Source organism: Eptesicus fuscus, chromosome 5, assembly GCF_027574615.1.
Source record: "Eptesicus fuscus isolate TK198812 chromosome 5, DD_ASM_mEF_20220401, whole genome shotgun sequence".
NCBI lineage: Eukaryota > Metazoa > Chordata > Mammalia > Chiroptera > Vespertilionidae > Eptesicus > Eptesicus fuscus.
This window is the reverse complement of record NC_072477.1, coordinates 53,855,176-53,877,845: the sequence shown is the minus strand read 5'-3', so window position 1 is coordinate 53,877,845 and position 22,670 is coordinate 53,855,176. Positions and strand designations below refer to the sequence as shown.

Genomic DNA, 22,670 nt, shown 5'->3' with positions numbered 1-22,670 from the left:
AGGGATAGAGAATTAGAAACATCGATGAGAGAGAAACATCGATCAGCTGCCTCCTGCACACCCCCTCCTGGGGATGTGCCCGCAACCAAGGTACATGCCCTTGACTGGAATCGAACCTGGGACCTTTCAGTCCACAGGCCGACGCTCTATCCACTGAGCCAAACCGGTTAGGGCTGAAATTTTATTTTTCAATATTATTCTGTACTAGTTTCGGGTGTAAGGCACAGTGTTTAGACAATCATGTACGTACAGAGTGGACTCCCTGATATTTCAAGTACCCAGCTGGCTCTATAAATAGTTATGGTGATGTTATTGACTAGATCCGCTCTGCTGTAATTTACATCTCTGTGACTATTCTGTAACTACCAATTTGTACTTCTTGGTCCCTTCACCTTTTTTACCCAGTCCCCAACCAACCTCCCCATCAGTCTGTTCTCTGTATCTCTGACTCGGTTTCTATTTTGTTTGTTTATTTTGTTCTTTAGATTCCACAAATAAGTGACATCATATGGTGTTTGTCTTTCTCTGTCCGACTTATTTCACTTAGCATTCTTACTGTTTCTTGAAAAGCACAGAGAGAAGACGGGAGAGGTGAGTGCCATCTGCCCGCCCACTAGGTGCGTGGCCCTGAGTGAGGCCCATGATCTCCGAGCCTCGGTTTACTCACTGGGAACAGAGGTGGGCTTGGTCACAGGCTCCTAAACCTGGTTGTGCACTAGCAATCACTACAGCAGCTTTTAAAATAAAACATGGGTTCCCCAGACCTAACGCTAAATCTAAAAAATTAGAACCTCCGAAAGAGAGACTGAAAATGTGTTGCTTTTTGTGGGTCTGTTTTAAATAAAATCCCCCTGTGTGATTTTCCTGGGCAGCCAGTTTTGAGAACCCATTACCACGGTGATCTTCCAGGCCTCTGCCAGCATTAAAGCTCTCTGATCCTTTTGATTTCTAAGTCCCTGTGCCCTGAGTCTGTGCTTACCAAATAACCTCCTTTTATATTTGCTTCCCATGGAGTTTCTACTGCAGGAAGTAAGTACATTAGTTCTCAAAGCGAAGAAACTAGTCTGCTTAACAGTTCCTTTTCTCATGTATCAATAAACTGGCATTCTGATTTCAGTATAAAAAAATTTTTAAAAGCCCAACGTGTAAGACAAATGAGAAATTGCATAGGATGAGGGGCGTCACGGAGGCCAGCAGGGCTCAGATCACAGACCCTCACAGACCATGGTTAGAACATGTGGGTATTATACCAACTGCAGTGGGAAGCGACTGAGGAATTTGAAGCAGAAGAAGGATATGATCTGATTTATATTTTTAAAAGAGCACTGGCTTTGTGTGAGGAATGGGCTGGGGGAGGAGTGCATGAGGGAGGCAAGAATGGCACCAGAAAAGCAGCAAGTCAGGCAAGAAATGCTGGCCTTTAACTGGTATCTGGCACATAACCACAGTGGGCACCAAGATATTCCTGGTGATAACATAACCCACTTGTTTCCCTTCCTGTGATAAGGCACTGGTTGTTGGTAATGTTCCATCTGAAAGTCACTTCCTTTGAACAGCAAAGCAACACAATTTTGGACTGCCCACCTCACAACATTATAATCAAGAAGTATTAGCATAAGGATGTAGAAATAGCACATGGGGAATCGAGACGTGTCTTCTAAAACCTACTTGCCCACTTTACAACTAGTTACAATCAAGAAATATTAGCATAAGGATATAGAAATAGTAGAAATAGCACAGGGGGAATCTGGAGACGTGTCTTCTAGAACCTTCTCTGCCATCAGTTAGCCATGTGACCTTGGGCACAGCTCTGAACCGCTGAGGGGGAGGGGAGTCTGCACTGTGAGGTTTCTGAGGTGCCTACTGGCCCTTAAATTGTGTGATGCTGTAAGAGTAATAAGTGAGGTTTCCTAATCTAAGTGGCAAAATGAGCTGATGACTCAGGGTAGAGGTTTTGGTCATTGACTTTTAATTTCCCAGAGTGGCTCTGGTTAAGCAGGAAATGGGTGTTCATAAAGAAACCGTGCAGCCTTACTATTTCCATGGGAAACTCTGGTGGCGGGGGCACCTCTGGCCAGCGGGAACTTTGGGAGGTAGACACGCCTGGTCATCTGAGAGCTCATCGCCTGAGGTGCTGAGGGTACAGGTCTCTGAGGCATTTAGGCACCAAACCCTCTGTCACAGCGCACTCCGTGGCCTTCTGGCAGCGTTCCCTCCCCCCGCCCTCAGAGGTTCAGAGCTGTGCCCAAGGTCACATGGCTAACTGATGGCAGAGAAGGTTTTAGAAGACACGTCTCCGGATTCCCCACGTGCTATTTCTATATCCTTATGCTAACCCCCCACCCCCCCACCCCCCGCCTTTGCAGAATCACAGTGCCCTGGCTCTTACTTCCTGTGGACAGGCTGACCACGGAGCCCACGCCTCTCAGACAGCCAACCTGACTCCTCCTCAAGACCTCACTCCACCTGGTCCCTGAGGGCAGTGGTTCCCAGTCCTGGGCCTACGCCACATGTAACGACTTAGACTTGGGGTGAGGGAGAGATCAGAAAGACAACAGTGGTGCAGTTAGGCTTAGTGACTTCACATGACAGGGGTGGGGGGAGCCGCAGGCCAGAGAGGCTTTCTCAGCCTCCGCACCCCTGACACCTTGGGCAGGATAACCCTTTGGCATGGGGGGCGGCCTGTGCACTGTAGGACGCTCAGCAGCATCCCTGGCCTCTACCCACTAGATGCCAGTAGTAGCAAGTTTTATTTCTGACAATCAAAAATGTCTGCAGACATCGCCAAATGGCCCCTAGGGATGAGAGGGTCAAAATCCGCCCCGATTAAGAAGCACTGGTGTAATATCACATAGTTAATTATCGGCAACATTGGAGACTACAAACCAGACTGCCAGCTACCAGGTATGTCGGCTCCTCTACAATCAAGCAGGAGCTCCGGAACTCAGCGTGAGTCACTCCCTGAGCAAACACCACAGCCCACTTCCCAGCCCGCTGCGCCCAAGCAGAGCAGGGGCAGTGGGGAGCTGGCCTGGCCCCGATGACAGAAGCCCCGCCAGGCACAGCCAGCAGCCTGTTGGGCCACATGTGGTCTCCAGTATCTGACCTTATCTTTCCAAGGGCTGCTGAACCCTTTTACTCATTCTAGGGGTCACCCCTTGCAGTGGTGAGATTCATTATGAAAAAAAAAAATCACATATTGCGAGAAACAAAGAAGTCCCAACCATGACTATGGATTATATTTTTAAATTCTTAGGTATCTCAAAGGAACATTTAAATCATGACCTATTTCTATATGTGTCATTTTTCCCATGTTAGGGGTAGTACAACAATAAAAATACCTCACTGTCACCTTTAGTTTGCTGATTGAGACCCTGTGTATGCTTTTAATGATATAAATACACAGGAGAAGCATAACCAGCCAAGCTAGATAAGACTGGATCAGCTGCCCAGGTGGTGAGATCAGGGCAAGATAGATCAACCACAGTTAATAAGAACAAACAGATGTTTTAGTCTCTTGGCAACCAGTTTTATTATTATGCTTTGATCTGGCAGCTGGTAAGGCTTTGTATGAATTAATCAACAAAGCTATGGAAAAAAAAAAAATTAGTGGCCCTAAAATATGGTATTCTAGCGGCGGTCAGAGAACGCATGTTCATTTTCAGGGCAACTTTCCTAAATAGATACAAATGACCTTATAACAACAATAAAATAACCCATCTCTAAAGGGCAAGTCACATATACCTATCTACCTACATTGGTCCTTACTGCATATCTGCCATATTTTTTCTACCAAAATACTGAGGGATGAGGAGTTTCATGGGAGTTTCACAGAGCAAGCAGGCTTTCAATAAGACCATACTTGGCTATTGTGCAATCACTCTCAGTCCACCTTGATCAAAGCATCCTACAATAAAAATTCAAAAGGGACAAAAATATGAACAGGCCCTTAAAAGGAATAAAAACACATAGAAGGAAATACAACCAAGTGGTGGCCCTCAAGAAAAAGTCAAGGGTGTCTCATGACAATGGCTTTGATTGCAACATATTGGACCTGAGGACTGTGGGGAGAGCGTGATAGTGGAGTAATCACGCAGGGGTGGGTCAACGGGAAAACATAAGCAATTTACACCGGATCTCGTAAGGGAAGACACTGTGCAGCAGGCCAGCCACTGGACCTAGAGTCCCAGTTCTGGCTCTGCCACTAACTGTGGGATCTACAGAGTGACTTCATGTGCATAAACATGGGCTGACCTGACTAGAGTGACCAGATTAAATACAAGACAGAGTTAAATTTGCATTTCATAAAAGCAAATACTTTTAAAATACAAGTATGTCTCAAATATGGCATGGAACATACTTACAGTAATAAAGTATTCATTGTTTATCCAAAATGCAATTTTTTTTTTGCTAAATCTTGCACCCAACCTCTGACCCCACATGAAAAGTTCAATTTTAAAAATTGATTCCATACATGTGGGTGGTTCTAAGAGTGGCTGAGGCACTCAATGCGAGACCTTCTCAAGAATAGCATGTATAGACACACACACACACACACACCAGGAAAAGAGGAATAACTTTCAGGAATAACTTTCAACACTCCTCTTGAGTAAACGAGGCATTAAATACAATGAGTGTTAGGCCTCAGTGATACAAGACAAAGAATGCGGTGTGCCCCCCTGTACCGCAGGAGCAGACAGGAGGCCAAAACAAGCTGGATGCTCCCTGCTCCACACATCTCACCCTACGGGCGTAAAGTTAATTACACACCCTTTATCTCTTCCTCCAACTCAGAGCTCACGTCTGCTCCCAAGGTAATCAGCTTAAGGGAAACCAGATCATAAACTCAAGCTTCCTGACCAAGAAGCAGAGGAACAAATATGACCCAAGCAGAAACAGCACCAGGCTTAGAAAGGGAGGCAGTGAAAGGGAAACATTACCCTCTTCAGAAGGCAATCTTGTTTTAACAGCGGCAAGACAATCTTGCTTCTTAGGAGCTTACGCTTTTTTTAAAATTTCAGCTTTATTGAGGTCTAGTTGACATGTGAAATTATAATTTATTTTTAAATAGCAAAAACAAAATTGTAAGTTACTTAAAGCATACATCGTGGGGGATTTGATGTACATGTACAATGTGAAAGGATTCCCTCCGTCTTCTTAAATAGGGGCTCACACTTTAAACATGCAAGCCCTGTTTTGTTTTTCAGGAGATAGCAAACCTATCGTAATTTATTAGGGAAAATATATATATCACACATATATAAAAATAATGCTTTTTCACACTGCAGTGAAGATATAAATAGGGCACATTCTAAGATAGGTTTAAATAACAATGGAAGGCAGATTCAATTTTAAAGATAACGTAAAGATTAATTACCATACACTGTAAGCCAATTAACTCAATTCTTTCTGGGAAAAAGCAGCAGGAAGGCCCACTCAGCTGCAGCCAGTACTGCTCCATCAGCAGGAGCAGGATGAGCTGGACTAAGAAAAATTAAATGTGTGGTCTACATTCGGCAAGAGTTCATCGAACACTCCTTTTATCTAAGATACCTTGCAGCATAAGCCTCAAAAATGAGCTGAAGTCATGCTCGGCCTCCAGGATATTACAATGTGTCACGGAAATAAGGATATACACACAAACAGTTGACAGTCTAAAGTAGTCATTTAATTAAGTGTCAGGTGCCTCGTTAGCGGATCAGTCTCATAATTAAATGTCAACATGAGTTTCCAAGCAGGCAATTTCAGGTGGATGCCAGAGAAAGATTCAGTGCAGTACAAAGCATTCATCAAGAAATGAATTTCCATTTTCTTGAATTACCAAGGAATTTCTTTCTCCCCCTAGACAAGCCTAAGAGATGGAATCACTGGAGGCAGCACTGAATGCCCGACCCAAGTTCTCTGGGCTCCACAGAAGAGGGCTCTCCACGGCCACTGTGGAAAGAACGGAGCCCTCACCTTTCTACTTGTTTGACCTTCCCTTTCCGAGGAGGGTAAAGCATTCTTGGGGACAACAGGAGGATAGAAGAGGAGAGAGATGTTAGCGTAGCTATGGACATTGCTTCTCTTAGATAAAATAGGAAGAAATAGGAAAGCGATAACCATTTCTTATTCTCCCATTCCTTTTTCAATCATTCAATACATTTTTGAGTGCTTACTATGTGCCAGAAACCATTCTAAATGCTATGCATACCATAGTGAAGAAGAGAAATTCCTGACCTTCATGGAGCTTGTAATCTACCAGTGGGAGACAAATACAGAGTGAGAGAGAGAGAGAGAGAGAGAGAGAGAGAGAGAGAACAGTATTAGAGATTCTAAAGAAAAATAAGGTAAGATAAGGGAGCAGAAAATGATGGGAGCGGTGAGGAATGCTATTTTAAATGGGATGGTTCCAGAAGGACTCTATACAGAAATGACTTTTGACCTGAGTGAAATGAGTGAGAAGACCATGCAGACATTTGAAGGAAGAGCATTCCAAGCAAAGGAAACTTCAAGTGCAAAGCTCCTGAGGTGTGCCTGGCTAAGCAGAGTGAGCAAAGGAGAGAGAACTAGAAAATGAAGCCCTAGCTGCTTTGGCTCAGTAGATAGAGCGTTGGCCTGCAGACTGAAGGGTTCTGGTTTTGATTCCAGACAAGGGCACATGCCCAGGTTGCGGGCTCGATCCCCAGTCGGGGGCATGCAGGAAGCAGCCAATCAATGATTCTCTCTCATCATTGGTGTTTCTATCTCTCTCTCCCTCTCCCTTCCTCTCTGAAATCAATAAAAATATATTAAAGAAAATGAAGCCCCATCCCATAAAAGGGGCATGTTGGCCATGATGAGACTTTGTTTTTCTTCTGAGATAAAAGGCTACTGGAGAGTCTGAGCAGAGGAGTGAGGACTTTAGCTGCTCTGTTGAGAACAGACTGTAAAGCGGTGAGGGTGGCAGTAGGGTTGCCCTGTAGGAGGCTTTCGTAGAGATCCAGGAACTTGATGGTGGCACTGGAAGTGGTGAGAAATGGTGATTATCCTAGATATACTCTCAACGTAGCACCAATGAGATTTGCTGAAGGATTAGATGTGGAAATGAGAGAAAGAAGAGAACCAGGGATGACTCCTGGGTGGTTAGCCTCAGCATCTGGAAGAATGAAGTTGCCATTAACTGAGATGGGGAAACTAAGGGAAAAGCAAGTTTGGGATGGGAAAATCAAGAGTCTGGTTCCTACAGACTGTTGCCCATTCCAAAGCCCTTACATCTGTTACAAAACCAAAGCAGTAGAAATTGAGAATCTAAATTTCATAAGGAAATTCAAGGGATGCAGAATAGCCAGAATCATCTTGAAAAAAAAAAAACACAAAGTGGGAAGGCTCACACTTCTCAGTTTCAAAACTACTACAATGCTACAGTAACAAGACAGTATGGTACTAGAATAAGGAAAGACATATAGGTCAATGGAACAGTATTTAACGGTCAGAAATATACTCTCACATTTACAGTCAATTGATTTTCAACAGAGTCGCTAAGACCATTCAAAGGGGGAAAATAGTCTTTTCAACAAATGGTGCTAGAAAACTGGATTTCAACATGCAAAAGGATGAAGGTGGACCCCAACCTCATATCATATACAAAAATTAATTTTAAATGAGTTAAAGATTGAAATGTAAGAGCTAAAACTATAAAACTCTTAGAAGAAAACATAGGCATAAGTCTTCATGACTTTAGATTTGGCAATGCTTTCTTAGATTTGACACCGAAAGCACAAGCGACAAAAGAAAAAAAAAATGAATTATACTTTATTAAAATTCAAAAATCAAGGCAGGCCATGGAAATTATGAAAGGGAGGAAAGGAAGAAAGTGGGAATGAAAAGCAACATAAAATAGGTTGTTTGGCTCAGTGGATAGAGTGTTGGCCTGCGGACTGAAGGGTCCCGGGTTCGATTCTGATCAAGGGCATGTGCCTCGGTTGCAGGCTCCCAGCCCTGGTGGGGGGCACGCGGGAGGCAACCAATCGATGTGTCTCTCTCACATCAGTGTTTCTCTCTGTCTCTCCCTCTCCCTTCCACTCTCTCTAAAAATCAATGGAAAAAATATCCTCGGGTGAGGATTAAAAAACAATAATAATACAGAAAAGAATGATCCTCAGTCAAGTTCTTTCAGCATTAATATTAACCTTTATTCATTTCCAGCCATCTAAAGAAACCCTATTTTCCAGACCGTGTCCCGCCCCCCACACCAACCAAGCAAGTTTTTAAGAAAAGAAACGGAAAAGGAAGGAACAGGAACAGTGAAGCACCAACAAATTAAATCAGCAATAATTATAGAAAACGTATATGGCAAACACTACCCGCCCCTCCCAACATCTGATTGCCGAGCCAGCCACACCGGGAGAAGCCGTCCAGGAGGGAGAACACAGCTGTTAGCCCGCAGGGGGAAGGAGAGACTGTGGCAGATTCTGAGCCATGTGGCCCAGGTAGCCCGTAGGAACCAGAGGCTGGGAATGCAAAGGCAAGAGCTCACAAGATTTCCTTCACTTCGGGCCTGGCTTTGCTTAACTGTGATCTACCGGGACAGAGACCAGCCTTTGGCAATAGTTTGGGAACCTGTCATCACATCAGTACTACCGCCAGCCAATACCCGAGAGCTTTCTGTCTGACCGACAGGAGAAAGGGGAACCCTCTCCCACCCGCCAGTTTGCCGTCCAGACCCTGACCAACAAAGGTGTTGTAAAGGCGTTCAGTAATTCAACCGAAAACAGCAAAAGGGAGCAAAGAACTAGAGGTCAGTGCAGGAGGCCTGGGACCTTCCCTCTCTCCTCCCAGTGAAGTTCCTCCCCCACTAACGGGGACCCTCGCGCCTGGATGCCACCCGGAGTTGACCTCAGCCCCCCATCCCAACCCAGGACTGGTCTGCAGCAGCACCTCGTGCCCAAGCAGAGCGTCATCCGGGCCAGTTGTCATCGTGGGGTCGGTGCGATGGCCATCCAGGGCCTGGGTGCAGCAAAGCAACTTTTCTGGCAGGCTCGGTCACCCAGAGGCCAGGGGAGAAGAAGCCGCAACCTGCAGCCCAGCCCAGCCCAGCCCCGGGACCTGACCCGCTCCTGGCCGCCACCCCGCTCCGCCCGCTGGGAGACGCGGAGCCCGGCCGCGCTGGTGGCCAGGACGCGCTTCCCGACTTGGGGCCCCGCTCGCCTCACCTGGCTCAGCCCACTGTCCCCACGCCGCTCGGCCTCTGTGCGCGCAGCAGCCACCCGTGCAGGCCTTTTTTGGGTCCTTGGCGGGTCTTTTCCGTCTGGCCCCACATCACTTCCCGTAAAGGAGAGCGAGGTGGGGGCGGGACCTCCTCTCCACCCTCCACCTCCCGCTTCCTCCTGTCACCTCGGGGCGCACCCCCCGCCCGCCTCCGTGCGGTGCTGGGCGAGCGCCGCCTTGCGCTGCTTGCAGCCCCGCCGCACCTGCTGAGCCGCGGAAAGGTCCGATCGCCTCCTTCGGCTCAAGCCAGGTCTCCACGGCCCTTTCCTGGAAGGCGCGAAACCGCGTGTGTGGGGGGGAGGAGGGGGGCGGGGTTCGTTTTGAACTTTGGGTGACATTTACAAACTGCTCCAGGATCTGTGCGCTGCGACATATGGTTAATGACTCTCGCCAAATCTCCTCCTCCAAAAGCCATTTTCTAAAGGTGTTTTCTAGGGCATCAGATCGGTGTCTCCACTCGTAGCAAGAATTGCTGAGAGCTGCAAAGTCAGCCCACCCGGGTTCCTAAAGCCCCCGGGATCCCTGGGGTCCCCCGCACCCGGAGTCCGGCTCTGCCTTGTCCTTCCCGCCGGGCCAGCTCCTCATTCAGGTCGGCCTGGGCACGGCCTTCCCAGCACGAGGGAAATCTTATGACCTTGGGAGAGCGGAGGGGATGGTAAATATATTCCTGGAAGGAAATGACAAACAGGGTCTCTGGTCGTACAGTCTAATTCGGATTATAAAATCACTCAACATTAAATTTCTAAGCGTGATAGAGCAATTCATTTTTAAAAAAAAAAATACAGTAAGGAGAAATCTGCGAGCCTTTGCTGCCCTCTAGGGTTTGCGTGGGCCTACTTGAACCTGCTGCTGGGAAATCGGTTCAGGTTCCCAGGTTCCCAGGTTCCCAGGTTCCCAGGTTCCCACTGAGAGAAGGCCAAATTTCTCCTCCAATGGGCTGGGGGTCTGAGCAGTGGCCTTGGGCCTGCCCCCGTGAGCTCCCAGGCAAAGCACTTCCGAACCAAGTAATTTCACTTCCAAACAGAGCAAAAGGAGTGGAAGCCCTAGCCCGGCTTCGCTTGTCATCTGTTCTATCTCACTGATCTGCCTCTACTTGCACCACAAATTCCAGCTGTCCCAGACCCACCTGCCCAAGCCCATCATCCTACCAGTCTGTACCTACTCACCGTTTACATCACAGTACAATTAGCTTCTCAGATATATGTCCGACTTACAAAATCACATAGAGAATAACCATATGAAATGGCCAGGTATTGAAGATATAGTCAACCTAATATTTCCAGGCAAATATAACATAGTGACCTCAGAATTAGGGATAACAGATTTCACACAAGGTGATGGTTTCAAGCGATGTTCCCCAGCTGAGAGAAGGGCCATCAGACTGTTGTTGGTTGAGGGTCAGACAGGTAAGGTAGCCCCCAGCTAATGTGTAGAGAAACAGCCCTGGGAGTCACTGATCAGCTGAAATCTGGGGGTGGGAGGTGGAAGGGCAATGCAGCAACTGTTAGTGGCTGATACGATGACATGAGACTGGGAGAGCCCCCACTTAAGTACTCCCCACTTGTGCCTGCTGTTATCAGGAGTTTACCAGGTAGATCAGAAAATAGACAGTGGCCCATGGCCCATATTCAGCCAAGCACTCCATTAGGTACCCTCAGGGAGCTTGAAAGACCAACAAGTAAGCAGTTAACTTCAGTGCCGTGAGATAAAATCCCTAATAAGGAAGTTAAACACTGCCACTGGAACACAGACAAATGACACCAAATCAAGACTTCCCAGAGAAAGTGATGTATACATTTTAAAGTGCATCAGAGAACACTATCAAGCCCAGCCGATGTGGCTCAGTGGTTGTGCATTGATCTATGATCCAGGAGGTCATGGTTAGATTCCAGGACATGTGCGAGGGCTGTGGGCTTTTCAGGGACATGTGGGAGGCAGCCAATCAATGATTCTCTCTCATCATTGATGTTTCTATCTCTCTTTCCCTCTCCCTGCCTCTCTGAAATCAATAAAAATCCTATCTAATAAAGAGGGAATATGCAAATTGACCATCACTCTGTCACAAAGATGGCTGCACCCATAGCTGAGGCCAAATTCCCATAAGGAGTCTTAACGAGCCATCAGCAGGGACCTGAGGCTACGCCCTCCCCTGCCCCCGTGGGGCTTGACAGGGGACCTCAAGGTGCGCTTCCCATCCTGGTGCTGGGCTAGGGGACCTCAGGCTGCTCCCCCCACCCCAACGCCAGGCTGGGGGACCTCAGGCCGCACCCCACACCAGGTGGGGCTTGACAGGGGAATTCAGGCCGCACCTCCCACCCCGGCATCAGGCCAGGGGACCTCAGACCTCACCCCCTGCCCAGCAAGGCTTGACAGGGGACCTCAGGCCACGCCCCTCCACCCCAGCACCAGGCCAGGGGACCTGAGGCTGCACCCCCCTGCCTGGCTGGGCTTGACAGGGGACCTCAGGTCGTGCCCTTCACCCAGCAGGGCTAGACGGGGGACCTCAAGGTGCACCCCCAGTGCTGGGTCGGGGGAACTCAGGCCATGCCCCCATCCAGCGGGGCTTGACAGGGGACTTGAAACTGCGCCCCCCTCCCAGTGCTGGGCCGGGGGACCTGAGGTTGCGCCCCACCACCTGGCGAGGCTTGATGGGAGACTTCAGGCCATGCACCCCACCTGGCAGGGCTTGACAGAGGACCTCAAGGCATGCCCCCCACTCCGGTCTGGGCTGGGGGACCTCAGGCCATGCCCCACGTCCTGGCACCAGGCCATGGGACCTGAGGCTACGCCCCCTGCCCGGCAGGGCTTGACAAGGGTGGGACTGGCCAGGTCTAGATCTAGCCCAATGGGGGGGCGGGGCGGCCGGGTCTGGGTCTCACGCGATTTTGAGGTGCATTTGGGTGGGCGGGGACTTGACTCTGGGTCCCGTGGTGAGCCCCAGACTCTGACAGGAGGAAGGTTTTCATATACATTTTACTAATTTTCTTTCATCTCTGACACTTCTATTATAAAGAAAGGGCAAATAGCAATATTAAATTATTTCTTCTAATTAATCCCCTTTTAATGTGCATGAATTTCATGCACCGGGTCACTAGTATATATATAAAAAGAAGAAGAACACTATCAAGAGAGTGAAAACATGATCCACAGAATGGGAGAAAATATTTAAAAATCAATACCTGATAAGAATATAGTGTCAGACTATATAAAGAGCTCTTACAACTCAACAACAAAGAAGATGAACAACCCAATTTAAAAGTAGGCAAAGGATTTGCGTAGACATTTTTCCAAAGAAAATATAAAAATGGTCAACAACAACAACATGAAAATATGTTCCATGTCATTAGTCATTAGGGAAATGCAAATCAAAACCATTATGAGATACCACTTCACACCTATTAGATTGGACAAAACTTTTTTAAAAAGAAAAGTGTTAGCGAGAATGTGGAGAAATTGGAACCCTTGTACATTGCTAATGGGAATGCAAAATGATGCAGTCACTTTGGAAAACAATCAGGAAATTCTTCAATAAGTTAAACAGAGAATTACCTTATGTCCCAGCACGTCCATTCCTAGAAATATGCTCCAAAGAATTAAAAACAGGTATTCAAATAAATATTTGCACCTAAACATTCATTGAGGTACTATTTACAATCACCAAAGATGGAAACAACCTAAATGGCCATCAGTGGATGAATGGTAAACAAATGGTGGTATAGCCATACAATGGAGCATTATCCTATCTAATAAAGAGGTAATATGCAAATTGACTGTCATGCCCTCGCAAAGGTGGCGGCCCCCCATTTGGTCACAAGATGGCTGCCACAAGATGGTCAGCAGGGGAGGGCAGTTAGGGGCAATCAGACCAGCAGGGGAGGGCAGTTGGGGGCAACCAGGACTGCAGGGAAGGGTAGTTGGGGGGGACCAGGCCTGCAGCGGCGGGCAGTTAGGGGTGACCAGAATGGCAAGGGAGGGCAGTTGGGGGCGACCAGGCCTGCATCCAGGGAGAGGACTGTTCCTTAGCTAAGGACTTATTTATTTTAATTAGGACTGTGATTATATTTTTGTCTTTAAGCTACATTCACAAAATTTTTCAAAAATGCTCACTGTGAACACTGAATGTCAAAGTATTTTCTTTTAAGTATTTTATACCTACTTGTAATTTTTAGAAGTCTTGTTTTACATTTGTTAAACTGAACACAATTTTCAGGTAATGTTTAAAAATTACTTTTCATATCTAAAATAAACTTTAAAAAAATAAAAAAGGATGCAGTAGCCAGTTTGAAGGGGCTCCCACTGGCCAAATCTGGGACAATTTGAAGATAAAAATAAATAGCAATAGTCAGGGCTGGTTTTCTGGTCATGCAATTTGCATGTCATCCAGGGCCCTGCACTCAGAATTTTGGTGCTCTGGAGTTACCATCATAAAATTCTTGATAATTTTACCTTTAAATTTGTGTTTTATAAGTGAAATCTGATGGCACAACAAAGCAAGCTGGGGGCTTAGAGTATCTGCTCACACATGGTTCTGACCCCTGCTGCTGCCCACTCCTTGCCCAGCCTTGTCTTCACTGCCTTGCTCCAGGGTACTGACTGGGTCACCTTGGCTGAGGGAAGCCCACATTCCACCATCACCTTCTACCCCAGCAGAGGCCTGAGCATGAGTGCAGGAGGAGTCAGGGTTGGGCACATGCCCCATAGCTCCATTGGGTAGGTAAGAAGGCAGTGCCATGACATATTCCTGTGCCCCTCATCAGAGGTCGCCTTTCGCCACCCACCACCCAGGAATCAAGAATGCCCTAGCTGGAGGTTGCAATCCTTTGGGGGTTGCCCATTTGTGTTTGGAGTGCTGGGCCCTAACTTCCTCATCCCCACCCGGGGCCCTGCATTTTGGTTTTGCACTGGGCCCCACAAATCATATGGTCAGCCCTGGTGATAGTAATAGATTATAACACATGGAATAAAACAGGAATCTGCAAATCAAACTGACTCATCATTTCTGCAGTATTTATACTTATCCTATATAATAAAAGCATAGTATGCAAATTGTCCCCTCAACTGGTCCAGTTGAGGGGACAATTTGCATACTATGCTTTTATTATATAGGATATTTATTTAAAGTATACTGTAATTTTAAAGTAATCTGTAAAATATAGGTGATAAGTATACTTTAAATAAATATCCTATATAATAAAAGCATAGTATGCAAATTGTCCCCTCAACTGGAGATCTTCCAGGAGTTCAACCAGGGGGCAGGCCGGCTGGGGGAAGGGAGGGAGTCCAAAATTATTTCAAAATAATAGTTTTAAAAGTCTCCTCAGAAAATCCCCCAGGATCAAATCTAGTGGCCCTTTGATAATCTATCATTGTCTTGGCTTTCCCCTCTAACTCTTCCCGCCCGCCCCCCCCCCCCCCCCCATCCTGCACTCCTGATCTTGGGATTAGAATGGATTTGCAATGAGACTGGAGAAACCACCACCTGATTGTGTTACCTGGAAGGCCCTGATGATATGCCTTCACTGAGGCACTGGTGAAAATACATGAATTGCTGAAGAGGCCACTGAAATCTTTGAAAAGCTCAGTGGTAGTTGTCCTTTATGGACTGAAATTGACAGAAGCAGCTGCTGCAACAGGGCTCCCTAGAATCAATTAGAAATAAAAGAATTTCTGAAGGGCAAAAGACAGATGACAGACATAACTACTGTACTGGGAAGCAAAGGTGGAGTGCAACCAGGGTGTCTTGACCAATAGGGATCTATGGTGATGGCTAATAGATTTATGGTACCCTTTTAAAGTGTACAATTACGTGGTTTATTTTATATTCAAAAAGTTGTATGCTCACCACTATCTAGCTCTTGAACATTTTTAGCACCCTAAAAAGAAACCCTATATCCATTACCAGTCAACCCCTATCACTTCTTTCCCCTAGTCTTTGGTAGCCACTAATCTATTTTGTCTCTATGTATTTGCCTGTTCTGGACATGCCATACATACAGAATCATGCTTATGCCCAGCCTCTTTCATGTTTTCAAAGTTTATCCATGTTGTAGTATGCATCATATTTCATTCCTTGTTAGAGCTGAGTTAATACCACAATTGGTTTATCCATTCATCAGCTGATAGACATTTGGATTATGTCCACTTTTTGCCTACTATAATAATGATGCTATGCACATTCATGTACCAATTTTTGTGTGAGCATGTTTTTTTTTGTTTTTTTTAAAATATATTTTATTGATTTTTTTACAGAGAGGAAGGAAGAGGGATAGAGAGCTAGAAACATCGATGAGAGAGAAGCATCGATCAGCTGCCTCCTGCACACCCCCTACTGGGGATGTGCCCGCAACCAAGGTACATGCCCTTGACCGGAATCGAACCTGGGACCTTTCAGTCCGCAGGCTGACGCTCTATCCACTGAGCCAAACCGGTTTCGGCTGTGTGAGCATGTTTTTATTTATCACAGGTACATACCTGGAAGTAGAAGTGCTAGGTCACATGGGAACATTATGTTAAACTTTTTGAGGAATCACCAAACTGTTTCCTAGCAGCTACAGTTTTACATTCCCACCAGTAGTGTATGAATGAGGATTTTCATTTCCTGACATCCTCGCCAACACTCATTTTGTCTTTTGATTGTAGTCATCCTAATGTATGTGAAGTGGTATCTCATTATGGCTTTGATTTGAATGGCTGCAGTATCTTTACTAGAAAAAAAAATCAGTTCATCCTCTGGCACTTGATATGTAAAAACTGATTAATGCATCCTTCTCAAAAAAAAAAAAAGGATCAAATTCAATTTAACTTGATGTTAGATAGAGGATTATATTAGTTGGCTATCATAGGATTATGTATTCCTACCCATTGTCATGTGACTTGACTGTGAATCCTGTGGGAAGTCTATGTACCTGCAGTTGACTTTGGGCTTGACCACATGGCATGCTCTAAACCAACAGAATGTGAGAAGACATGCTATTTGCCACAATTGAGCAGAAGTTTACAATTCCATGTTTCCTCTCAGTTTCTCTCAATCCTATATTCTGTAATATCCCAGAGTTCTGCTCATTGAGCCTACGTCCCACAATAGGAAGACATACACTGAGTGGCCAGATTATGATCTCTGAACACATAATAATCTGGCCACTCAGTGTGTGTGTGTGTGTGTGTGTGTGTGTGTGTGTGTGTGTGTGTGTGTGTATTAGAGGCCTGGTGCATGAATTTGTGCATGGGTGGGGTCCGGCCAGCCTGGCCAGGGGGAGGGGACATGGGCGGTTGGCCGGCCTGCCTGCTGGTCGAACTCCTGGTTGAGGCGACAATTTGCATATTAGCCTTTTATCATATAGGATATACACTGAGTGGCCAGATTATTATGCGTTCAGAGATCATAATAATCTGGACACTCAGTGTATATAGCAGAGCCCCAGTCTACCTGTAGCCAAGCAAAACCAAGCCTGTCAGATAATTGATATTAGTACATTAATTTAAATTTTTATATATTTTTATATGCATTAAAGAAAGTCTCAAAAGCTCACTAAACTACTAAGTGTGTTGATTAAATCAATGTATGCATGGATAATTTTCATTTTGTACATTTTTGTATTGTTTGGAGTTTTTAATGAACTTACAACATTTATGATTCTTTCTTCACTCACTGTTATTTTAAATTACTCATACTGTCTATTCAACTTAGATTAAGCTATAGTGAATTTACTTTTCAAGAAAAAGAAATCAATAATAAAAATGAGTTTATTCTTTAAAAATGAGTGTAGTTTTAAAAAAGCACTTTGTAAAACCCTAAAGACTCCACACACAAAAAAATCTACTAAATTTAATAAATTAATTCAGCTATGTAGCAGTATACAAAATTAACACCCAGAAATTGATGGCATTTTATTACACCAATAATGAATTCTCAGGAAGAGAAACTAAAAAAACAATCCCATTTACCATTGCAACAAAAAAAATTAAGATACTTAGGAATAAACTTAACCAAGGAGGTAAAAGACCTGTACTCAGAAAACTACAGGATGTTGAAAAAGAGACAGAAGAAGATATAAGTAAGTGGAAGAATATACCGTGTTCATGAATTGGTAGAATTAACATAATTAAAATATCCATACTACCCAAAGCAATCTATAGATTCAATGCAATCTCTATTAAAATACCAACAGCATATTTCATAGATCTAGAACAAATACTCCAAAAACTTAAATGGAAACAAAAAAGACCATGAATAATTGCAGAAATCTTGAGAAAGAAAAACAAAGTTGGAGGAATCACAATACCAGATATCAAATTATACTACAAAGCCACCGTAATCAAAACAGCCTGGAACAGGCTAGTACTTGTTCAATGGGACAAAACAGAGACCCCAGAAAGGGACCCAAGCCATTATGCTCCATTAATATTTCACAAAGGAGGCAAGAGCATACCATGGAGTCAAGATAGTCTGTTCAATAAATGGTGTTGGAAAAATTGGACAGATACATGCAAAAAATGAAACTAGATTACCAACTTACACCATACACAAGAATAAACTCAAAATGGATAAAAGACCTAAATGTAAGTTGGGAAACCATAAAAATCCTAGAAGAAACTATAGGCAGCAAAATCTCAGACATCTCATAGCAATACGTTTGCGGATACATCCCTAGGGCAAAGGAAACTAAGGAGAAAATAAACAAATGGGACTACATCAAACTAAAAAGCTTCTGCACAGCAAAAGAAACCATCAACAAAACAAAAAGGGAGCCAACTGTATGGGAGAACATATTTAGCAATGATATATCTGATAAAGGGTTAATATCCAAAATATATAAGGAACTCATACAACTTAACAAAAGGAAGACAAACAATCCAATTAAAAAATGGGCAAAGGACCTATTAGTAAATAGACACTTCTCCAACGGGAACATACATATAGTCAAGAGAAATGTGAAGAAACTAGAGGCCCGGTGCACGAAATTTGTGCATGGGGGGTGTGAGGAGGGGCCTCAGCCCAGCCTGCACCCTCTTGCAATCCTAGACCCCTCAGGGGATGTCCGACTGCCAGTTTAGGGGATCAGGCCTAAACTGGCAGTCGGACATCCCTCTCGCAATCTGGGACCACTGGCTCCTAACCACTCACCTGTCTGCATGCCTGATCACCCCTAACCACTTGCCTGCCTGCCTGATCGCCCCTAACCACCTCTGCCTTGGCCCCCGCCACCGCAGCTTCGTCTGGAAGGACGTCCAGAAGGTCATTCGGCTGTCCAGTCTAATTAGCATATTACGCTTTTATTATTATACTAGTGACCCAGAACACGAAATTGCGCAGCCCTGCCCACCCACGCACGCCCCACCCACCTGGCCGTCACCCCATCTTGACACCCTAACCTCTCCACCCAGAGCTCAAGCGTGCTTGGCCCCGCCCCCAACCCCTCTGGCCTTCTCTGGCTGCTTCAAGCCCCACCCTTGGTCCCGTGAGTTGCCTCGGGCTGGTCCCGCCTCCTCCGGGCACCTCCCTGCTTCCGCCCCATCTCTGGAGCAATGCGGCGGCTCCACACCACCACGCACGCAGCCTCCTGCTGAACGGTCATTATGGCGTGAGGGCATCACAACCATTAGCATATTAGCTCTTTATTATATAGGAGTAGAGGCCCAGTGCACGAATTTGTTCATGGGTGGGGTCCAGCCGGCCCGGCCCCAATCGGGGCAGATTGGGGCTGGGCCTGTCAGGAGGAGGAGATGGCAGGAGGTTGGCCGGCCGGCCCAGCCATGGGGAGGGGCTGTGGGTAGTGGGCCGGCTGGCCCCGCCCTCAAATGGGGTGGGGGTACCAATCGGGGGCCAGCAGCCTGGGGGAGGGGCCATAGGTGGTTGGCTGGCTGGCCCAGCCAGATTGGGGGGGGGGGCGATCAGGGGCGGGGCCAGCTGGGGGAGGGGCTGCGGGCCTATTGCAGTGGGGCTGGCTGGGGGGAGGAGGTGGGGCATTTTGGCCAGCCAGCCCCGCTCTTGATCCAGGTGGGAGAGTCCGGTAGTGGGCAGTACTTATTAAAGGATACTTTTGAGAATAGGAACTGGGAAGAATGGGAAAAGAGCAGGTTTGAGCAGAGGAATAAGTAAAGCTGTAATGCTGGCCAGGGATCAGCCTCAGCTAACCACATAGAGAGCTCTTGGGTCAATGGAGAAAAAAGGAGACATATGTACCTGATGGGGCCGGTTCGCTGGCCACAGTGGGTGTCATAGCGACCGGTTGTTATGGCCATTACAGTGTTGTGGTTGATGGCTTTTTATATATATAGATAGGATATGCTCAAAGTCACTGATCATCAGAGAGATGCAAATTAAAATGACAATGAGGTACCATCTCACACCTGTCAGAATGGCTATCATGAACAAATCAACAAATGACAAGTGCTGGCGAGGATGTGGAGAAAAGGGAACCCTAGTACACCGCTGGTAGGAATGCAGACTGGTGCAGTCACTGTGGAAAACAGTGTGGAGTTTCCTCAAAAAATTAAATACGGACTTGCCATTTGACCCAGTGATCTCACTTTTAGGAATATATCCTAAGAAACCCGAAACACCAATCAGAAAGAATATATGCACCCCTATGTTCATAGCAGCACAATTTATAATAGCTAAGATCTGGAAACAGCCCAAATGCCCATCAGTAAATGAGTGGATAAAAAAGCTGTGGTACATTTATACCATGGATTACTATGCAGCAATAAAAAAGAAGGATCTTTTACCCTTTGAAATAGCATGGAGGGACCTGGAGAGTATTATGTTAAGTGAAGCCAGTCAGAGATCAAGTATCACATGATCTCACTAATATGTGGAATCTAACTTAACAAAATAGACTGGTGAACAAAATAGATCCAGAAACACAGAAGCATGGAACAGACTGTCGAATCTCAGAGGGAAGGCGGGGAGAGTGGGTGGGTGGGAAGAGATCAATCAAAGAACTTGTATGCATATATACATAACCCGTGGACATAGACAATAGGGTGGTGAAGGCTTGGGGTGGGGGGGGGGGGCCCTCTAGCAGGGGCCAATGGGAGAAGAAAGGGGGACATATGTTATACTTTCAACAATCAGTTTTAAAGCACTTTGTACATGTGTGATTACATTTGTAGCTCTCACTGAAAATACAAGTTTAAGAATATTAGCTGAAAAAGTATTATCAAAAAAAAAAAACCAAACACAAAAAATACAAGAAACATAAACAAAAGAAAAAAAAATATTGTATCCATTCTTAGCAATCTCAAAACATCCTTTAGCTATATGAATAATAGCTTCATAACAAATTAATTCTTCCCTAACCACCAATATTAATGCAAATTTGCTTAGCAGGTTAAATAGATCTGTGTCATATTTTCCACCCTATATAGCACCATATACCCTCTCTAAAAACCTCATTTGATCTGAGTCAACCCAATTCTCAATTTATTCCACCATTCTGCCTGGGATGAGACAGGGCTGCAGTTGAAAGACTGAAGAAGGCTAACTGTAGGCTAATTGAGAGACATTCTGTTTGGTTGGTGTGGCGTGGTAGTTGAGTGTCCACCCATGAACCAGGAGATCTCAGGTTCAATTCCTGGTCAGAGCACATGCCCAGGTTGTGGGCTTGGTCTCCAGTAGAGAGCAAGCAGGAGACAGCTGATGGATCAATGATTCTCTCTCATTATTAATGTTTCTATCTCTCTGCCTCTCTCTCCCTCTCTTCTTCTCTGAAATCAATAAAAACATTTTTTTTTAAAAAAAGAGATATTCTGCCTGCTGTGGATAACTTGATTCATTTCATCTATAAACACTACTGTAAATACCATTCTCAGCAATTTTATAAAATATAATATTCCTAGGAAATAAAATATCCCTTCCAATATTCATTTTTTACTTAAAAGGAAATTATTAATCTGTCCCGATAAAAAGAAATAAGATAGCAAATAAAAGGACAGTAAACATTAAGATTGACAGTACTAGTTTTAAAAATCGTCATCTATGATTTATTTATGTTTAAAATGTATTTCAGAAGTTTTTATGAGACTATTTAGAGTCAACATATAATTTCAATGGAACTTTAAGCAATTACAGTTCAACTTGCTGTAGTATTAACTTTTCTTCTTTTCTGATTCCTCTGCCAGTTTCAACTTTACTTTTAATTCCTTCTGATCTCTGGAATACTGTTCAAATATTGGCTGAAAAATATATATCCCTCCAGCAATTCCAAGGATGCCAGCAAAGAGCAGTTGTGGTAGAGTCACTCTCCCAAACATGTTTTTTAACAAATCCCACACAGTACAAAATGGTTCTGAATAACTCCACTCCACTCAGGAAATCTCTTCAGATCTGTGTACAAAGAAAATGGAAAACAAAGCAATTAGTACAAGATACTTTTTAAAGGTTCAAAGTCTCTACTTTGTTCCAGAGTGAACAATGTTTTCTCATAATATATAAATATTATTTAACTGATTTAACTAAAATAGGAATACATATATTTAGGGAGTATGGAAAATGAGCATTAGGGGATGGTGTAATAGCTAAGTCCTATTATAGAATGTTCTCAATGGATAATTTAAAAGCGCAGAAGTGAGACAAGGTTGAGCCATATTCTTTATGCCTTTAAGGCATACCAGTCCGATCTGGAAGTAGGAGACAGAGAAATGTTACTTTTCATTATTAGCCCATCTTTCCTATCATATTTTTGGCAATATGTATTATTAAATACAATAGTCTTTTAAAACAGGCTAAAATTGTATGAATTTCCTTTGATGCTTTATTAAGTACAAGCAGACATCAAATATAAATCATTTGCCATCCATTTTTGACAAAAACATAACGGAGATTTGGATGGTTTTACTTCTAACAGAGGAGTTAAGACTCTAGCACTTCTTGGAAAGTTGTATTCCTTGCCGACATCTTAGTCTCTGGAGAAACTAGGTAGGTGTTTATGAATGAGGAAAGCAGAGTAAAGGTTTTACATATTCCCATTATTATAACAATATTTCATAGCATCCTAGACCAAACCTGAAGGTCACAAAAACCATTAATGGCAGAAATGATACTAGAAACTAGCTTGCCCTTAATATCACTAAAATGTAATATAAACTAATATGGGGGGAAAAAAAAACCCTCTTTTCTCTTAGACTCTACCATTAACTAGACAAATGACAATGTCACCAAGCATACTTTGGATCAATGTCTGTTAAAAAAAAAAAAAAGAGCCATTTGCTCTTTGGAAAATCGCTAATTACCCTTCTGCCACTAGCTGGCTAACTGACCCTGACCAAGTCATTTTACCTTTTTGAACCTCATCAGGCTAAATCATCTTTACCTTGCCTACTTCGTTCAACAAATAGTTACTGTGTGATCACCCAAACAGTGAAATGCTGCATAAACACGTTTATTAATTATCATTACAGGCATACCTCGGAGATATTGCAGATTTGGTTCCAGACCACCG

At 44.6% G+C, this 22,670-nt stretch overlaps 3 protein-coding genes across 4 annotated transcripts in view; all 3 read right to left on the bottom strand.

Moving 5' to 3' along the window:
- Positions 1 to 9,361, bottom strand: part of RAB27A (RAB27A, member RAS oncogene family) — a 70,018-nt gene extending 60,657 nt beyond the window's left edge. For both annotated transcript variants that reach the window (XM_008143166.3, XM_028147784.2), the window contains exon 1: positions 9,174 to 9,361. The gene's annotated coding sequence lies outside the window, so the exon portion shown is untranslated. The remainder of the gene's footprint in view (positions 1 to 9,173) is intronic.
- An 11,822-nt stretch (positions 9,362 to 21,183) lies between these two features.
- PIGBOS1 (PIGB opposite strand 1) lies at positions 21,184 to 21,483 on the bottom strand. Its single transcript, XM_054716219.1, has one exon. It carries the CDS (start codon positions 21,481 to 21,483, stop codon positions 21,319 to 21,321), a length of 165 nt encoding a protein of 54 aa, XP_054572194.1. The 3' UTR covers positions 21,184 to 21,318.
- Positions 21,473 to 22,670, bottom strand: part of CCPG1 (cell cycle progression 1) — a 68,215-nt gene continuing 67,017 nt past the window's right edge. Inside the window, exon 11 of the mRNA XM_054716215.1 lies at positions 21,473 to 21,556. Coding sequence (XP_054572190.1) covers positions 21,489 to 21,556 — 68 coding nt within the window. The 3' untranslated portion in view covers positions 21,473 to 21,488. The remainder of the gene's footprint in view (positions 21,557 to 22,670) is intronic.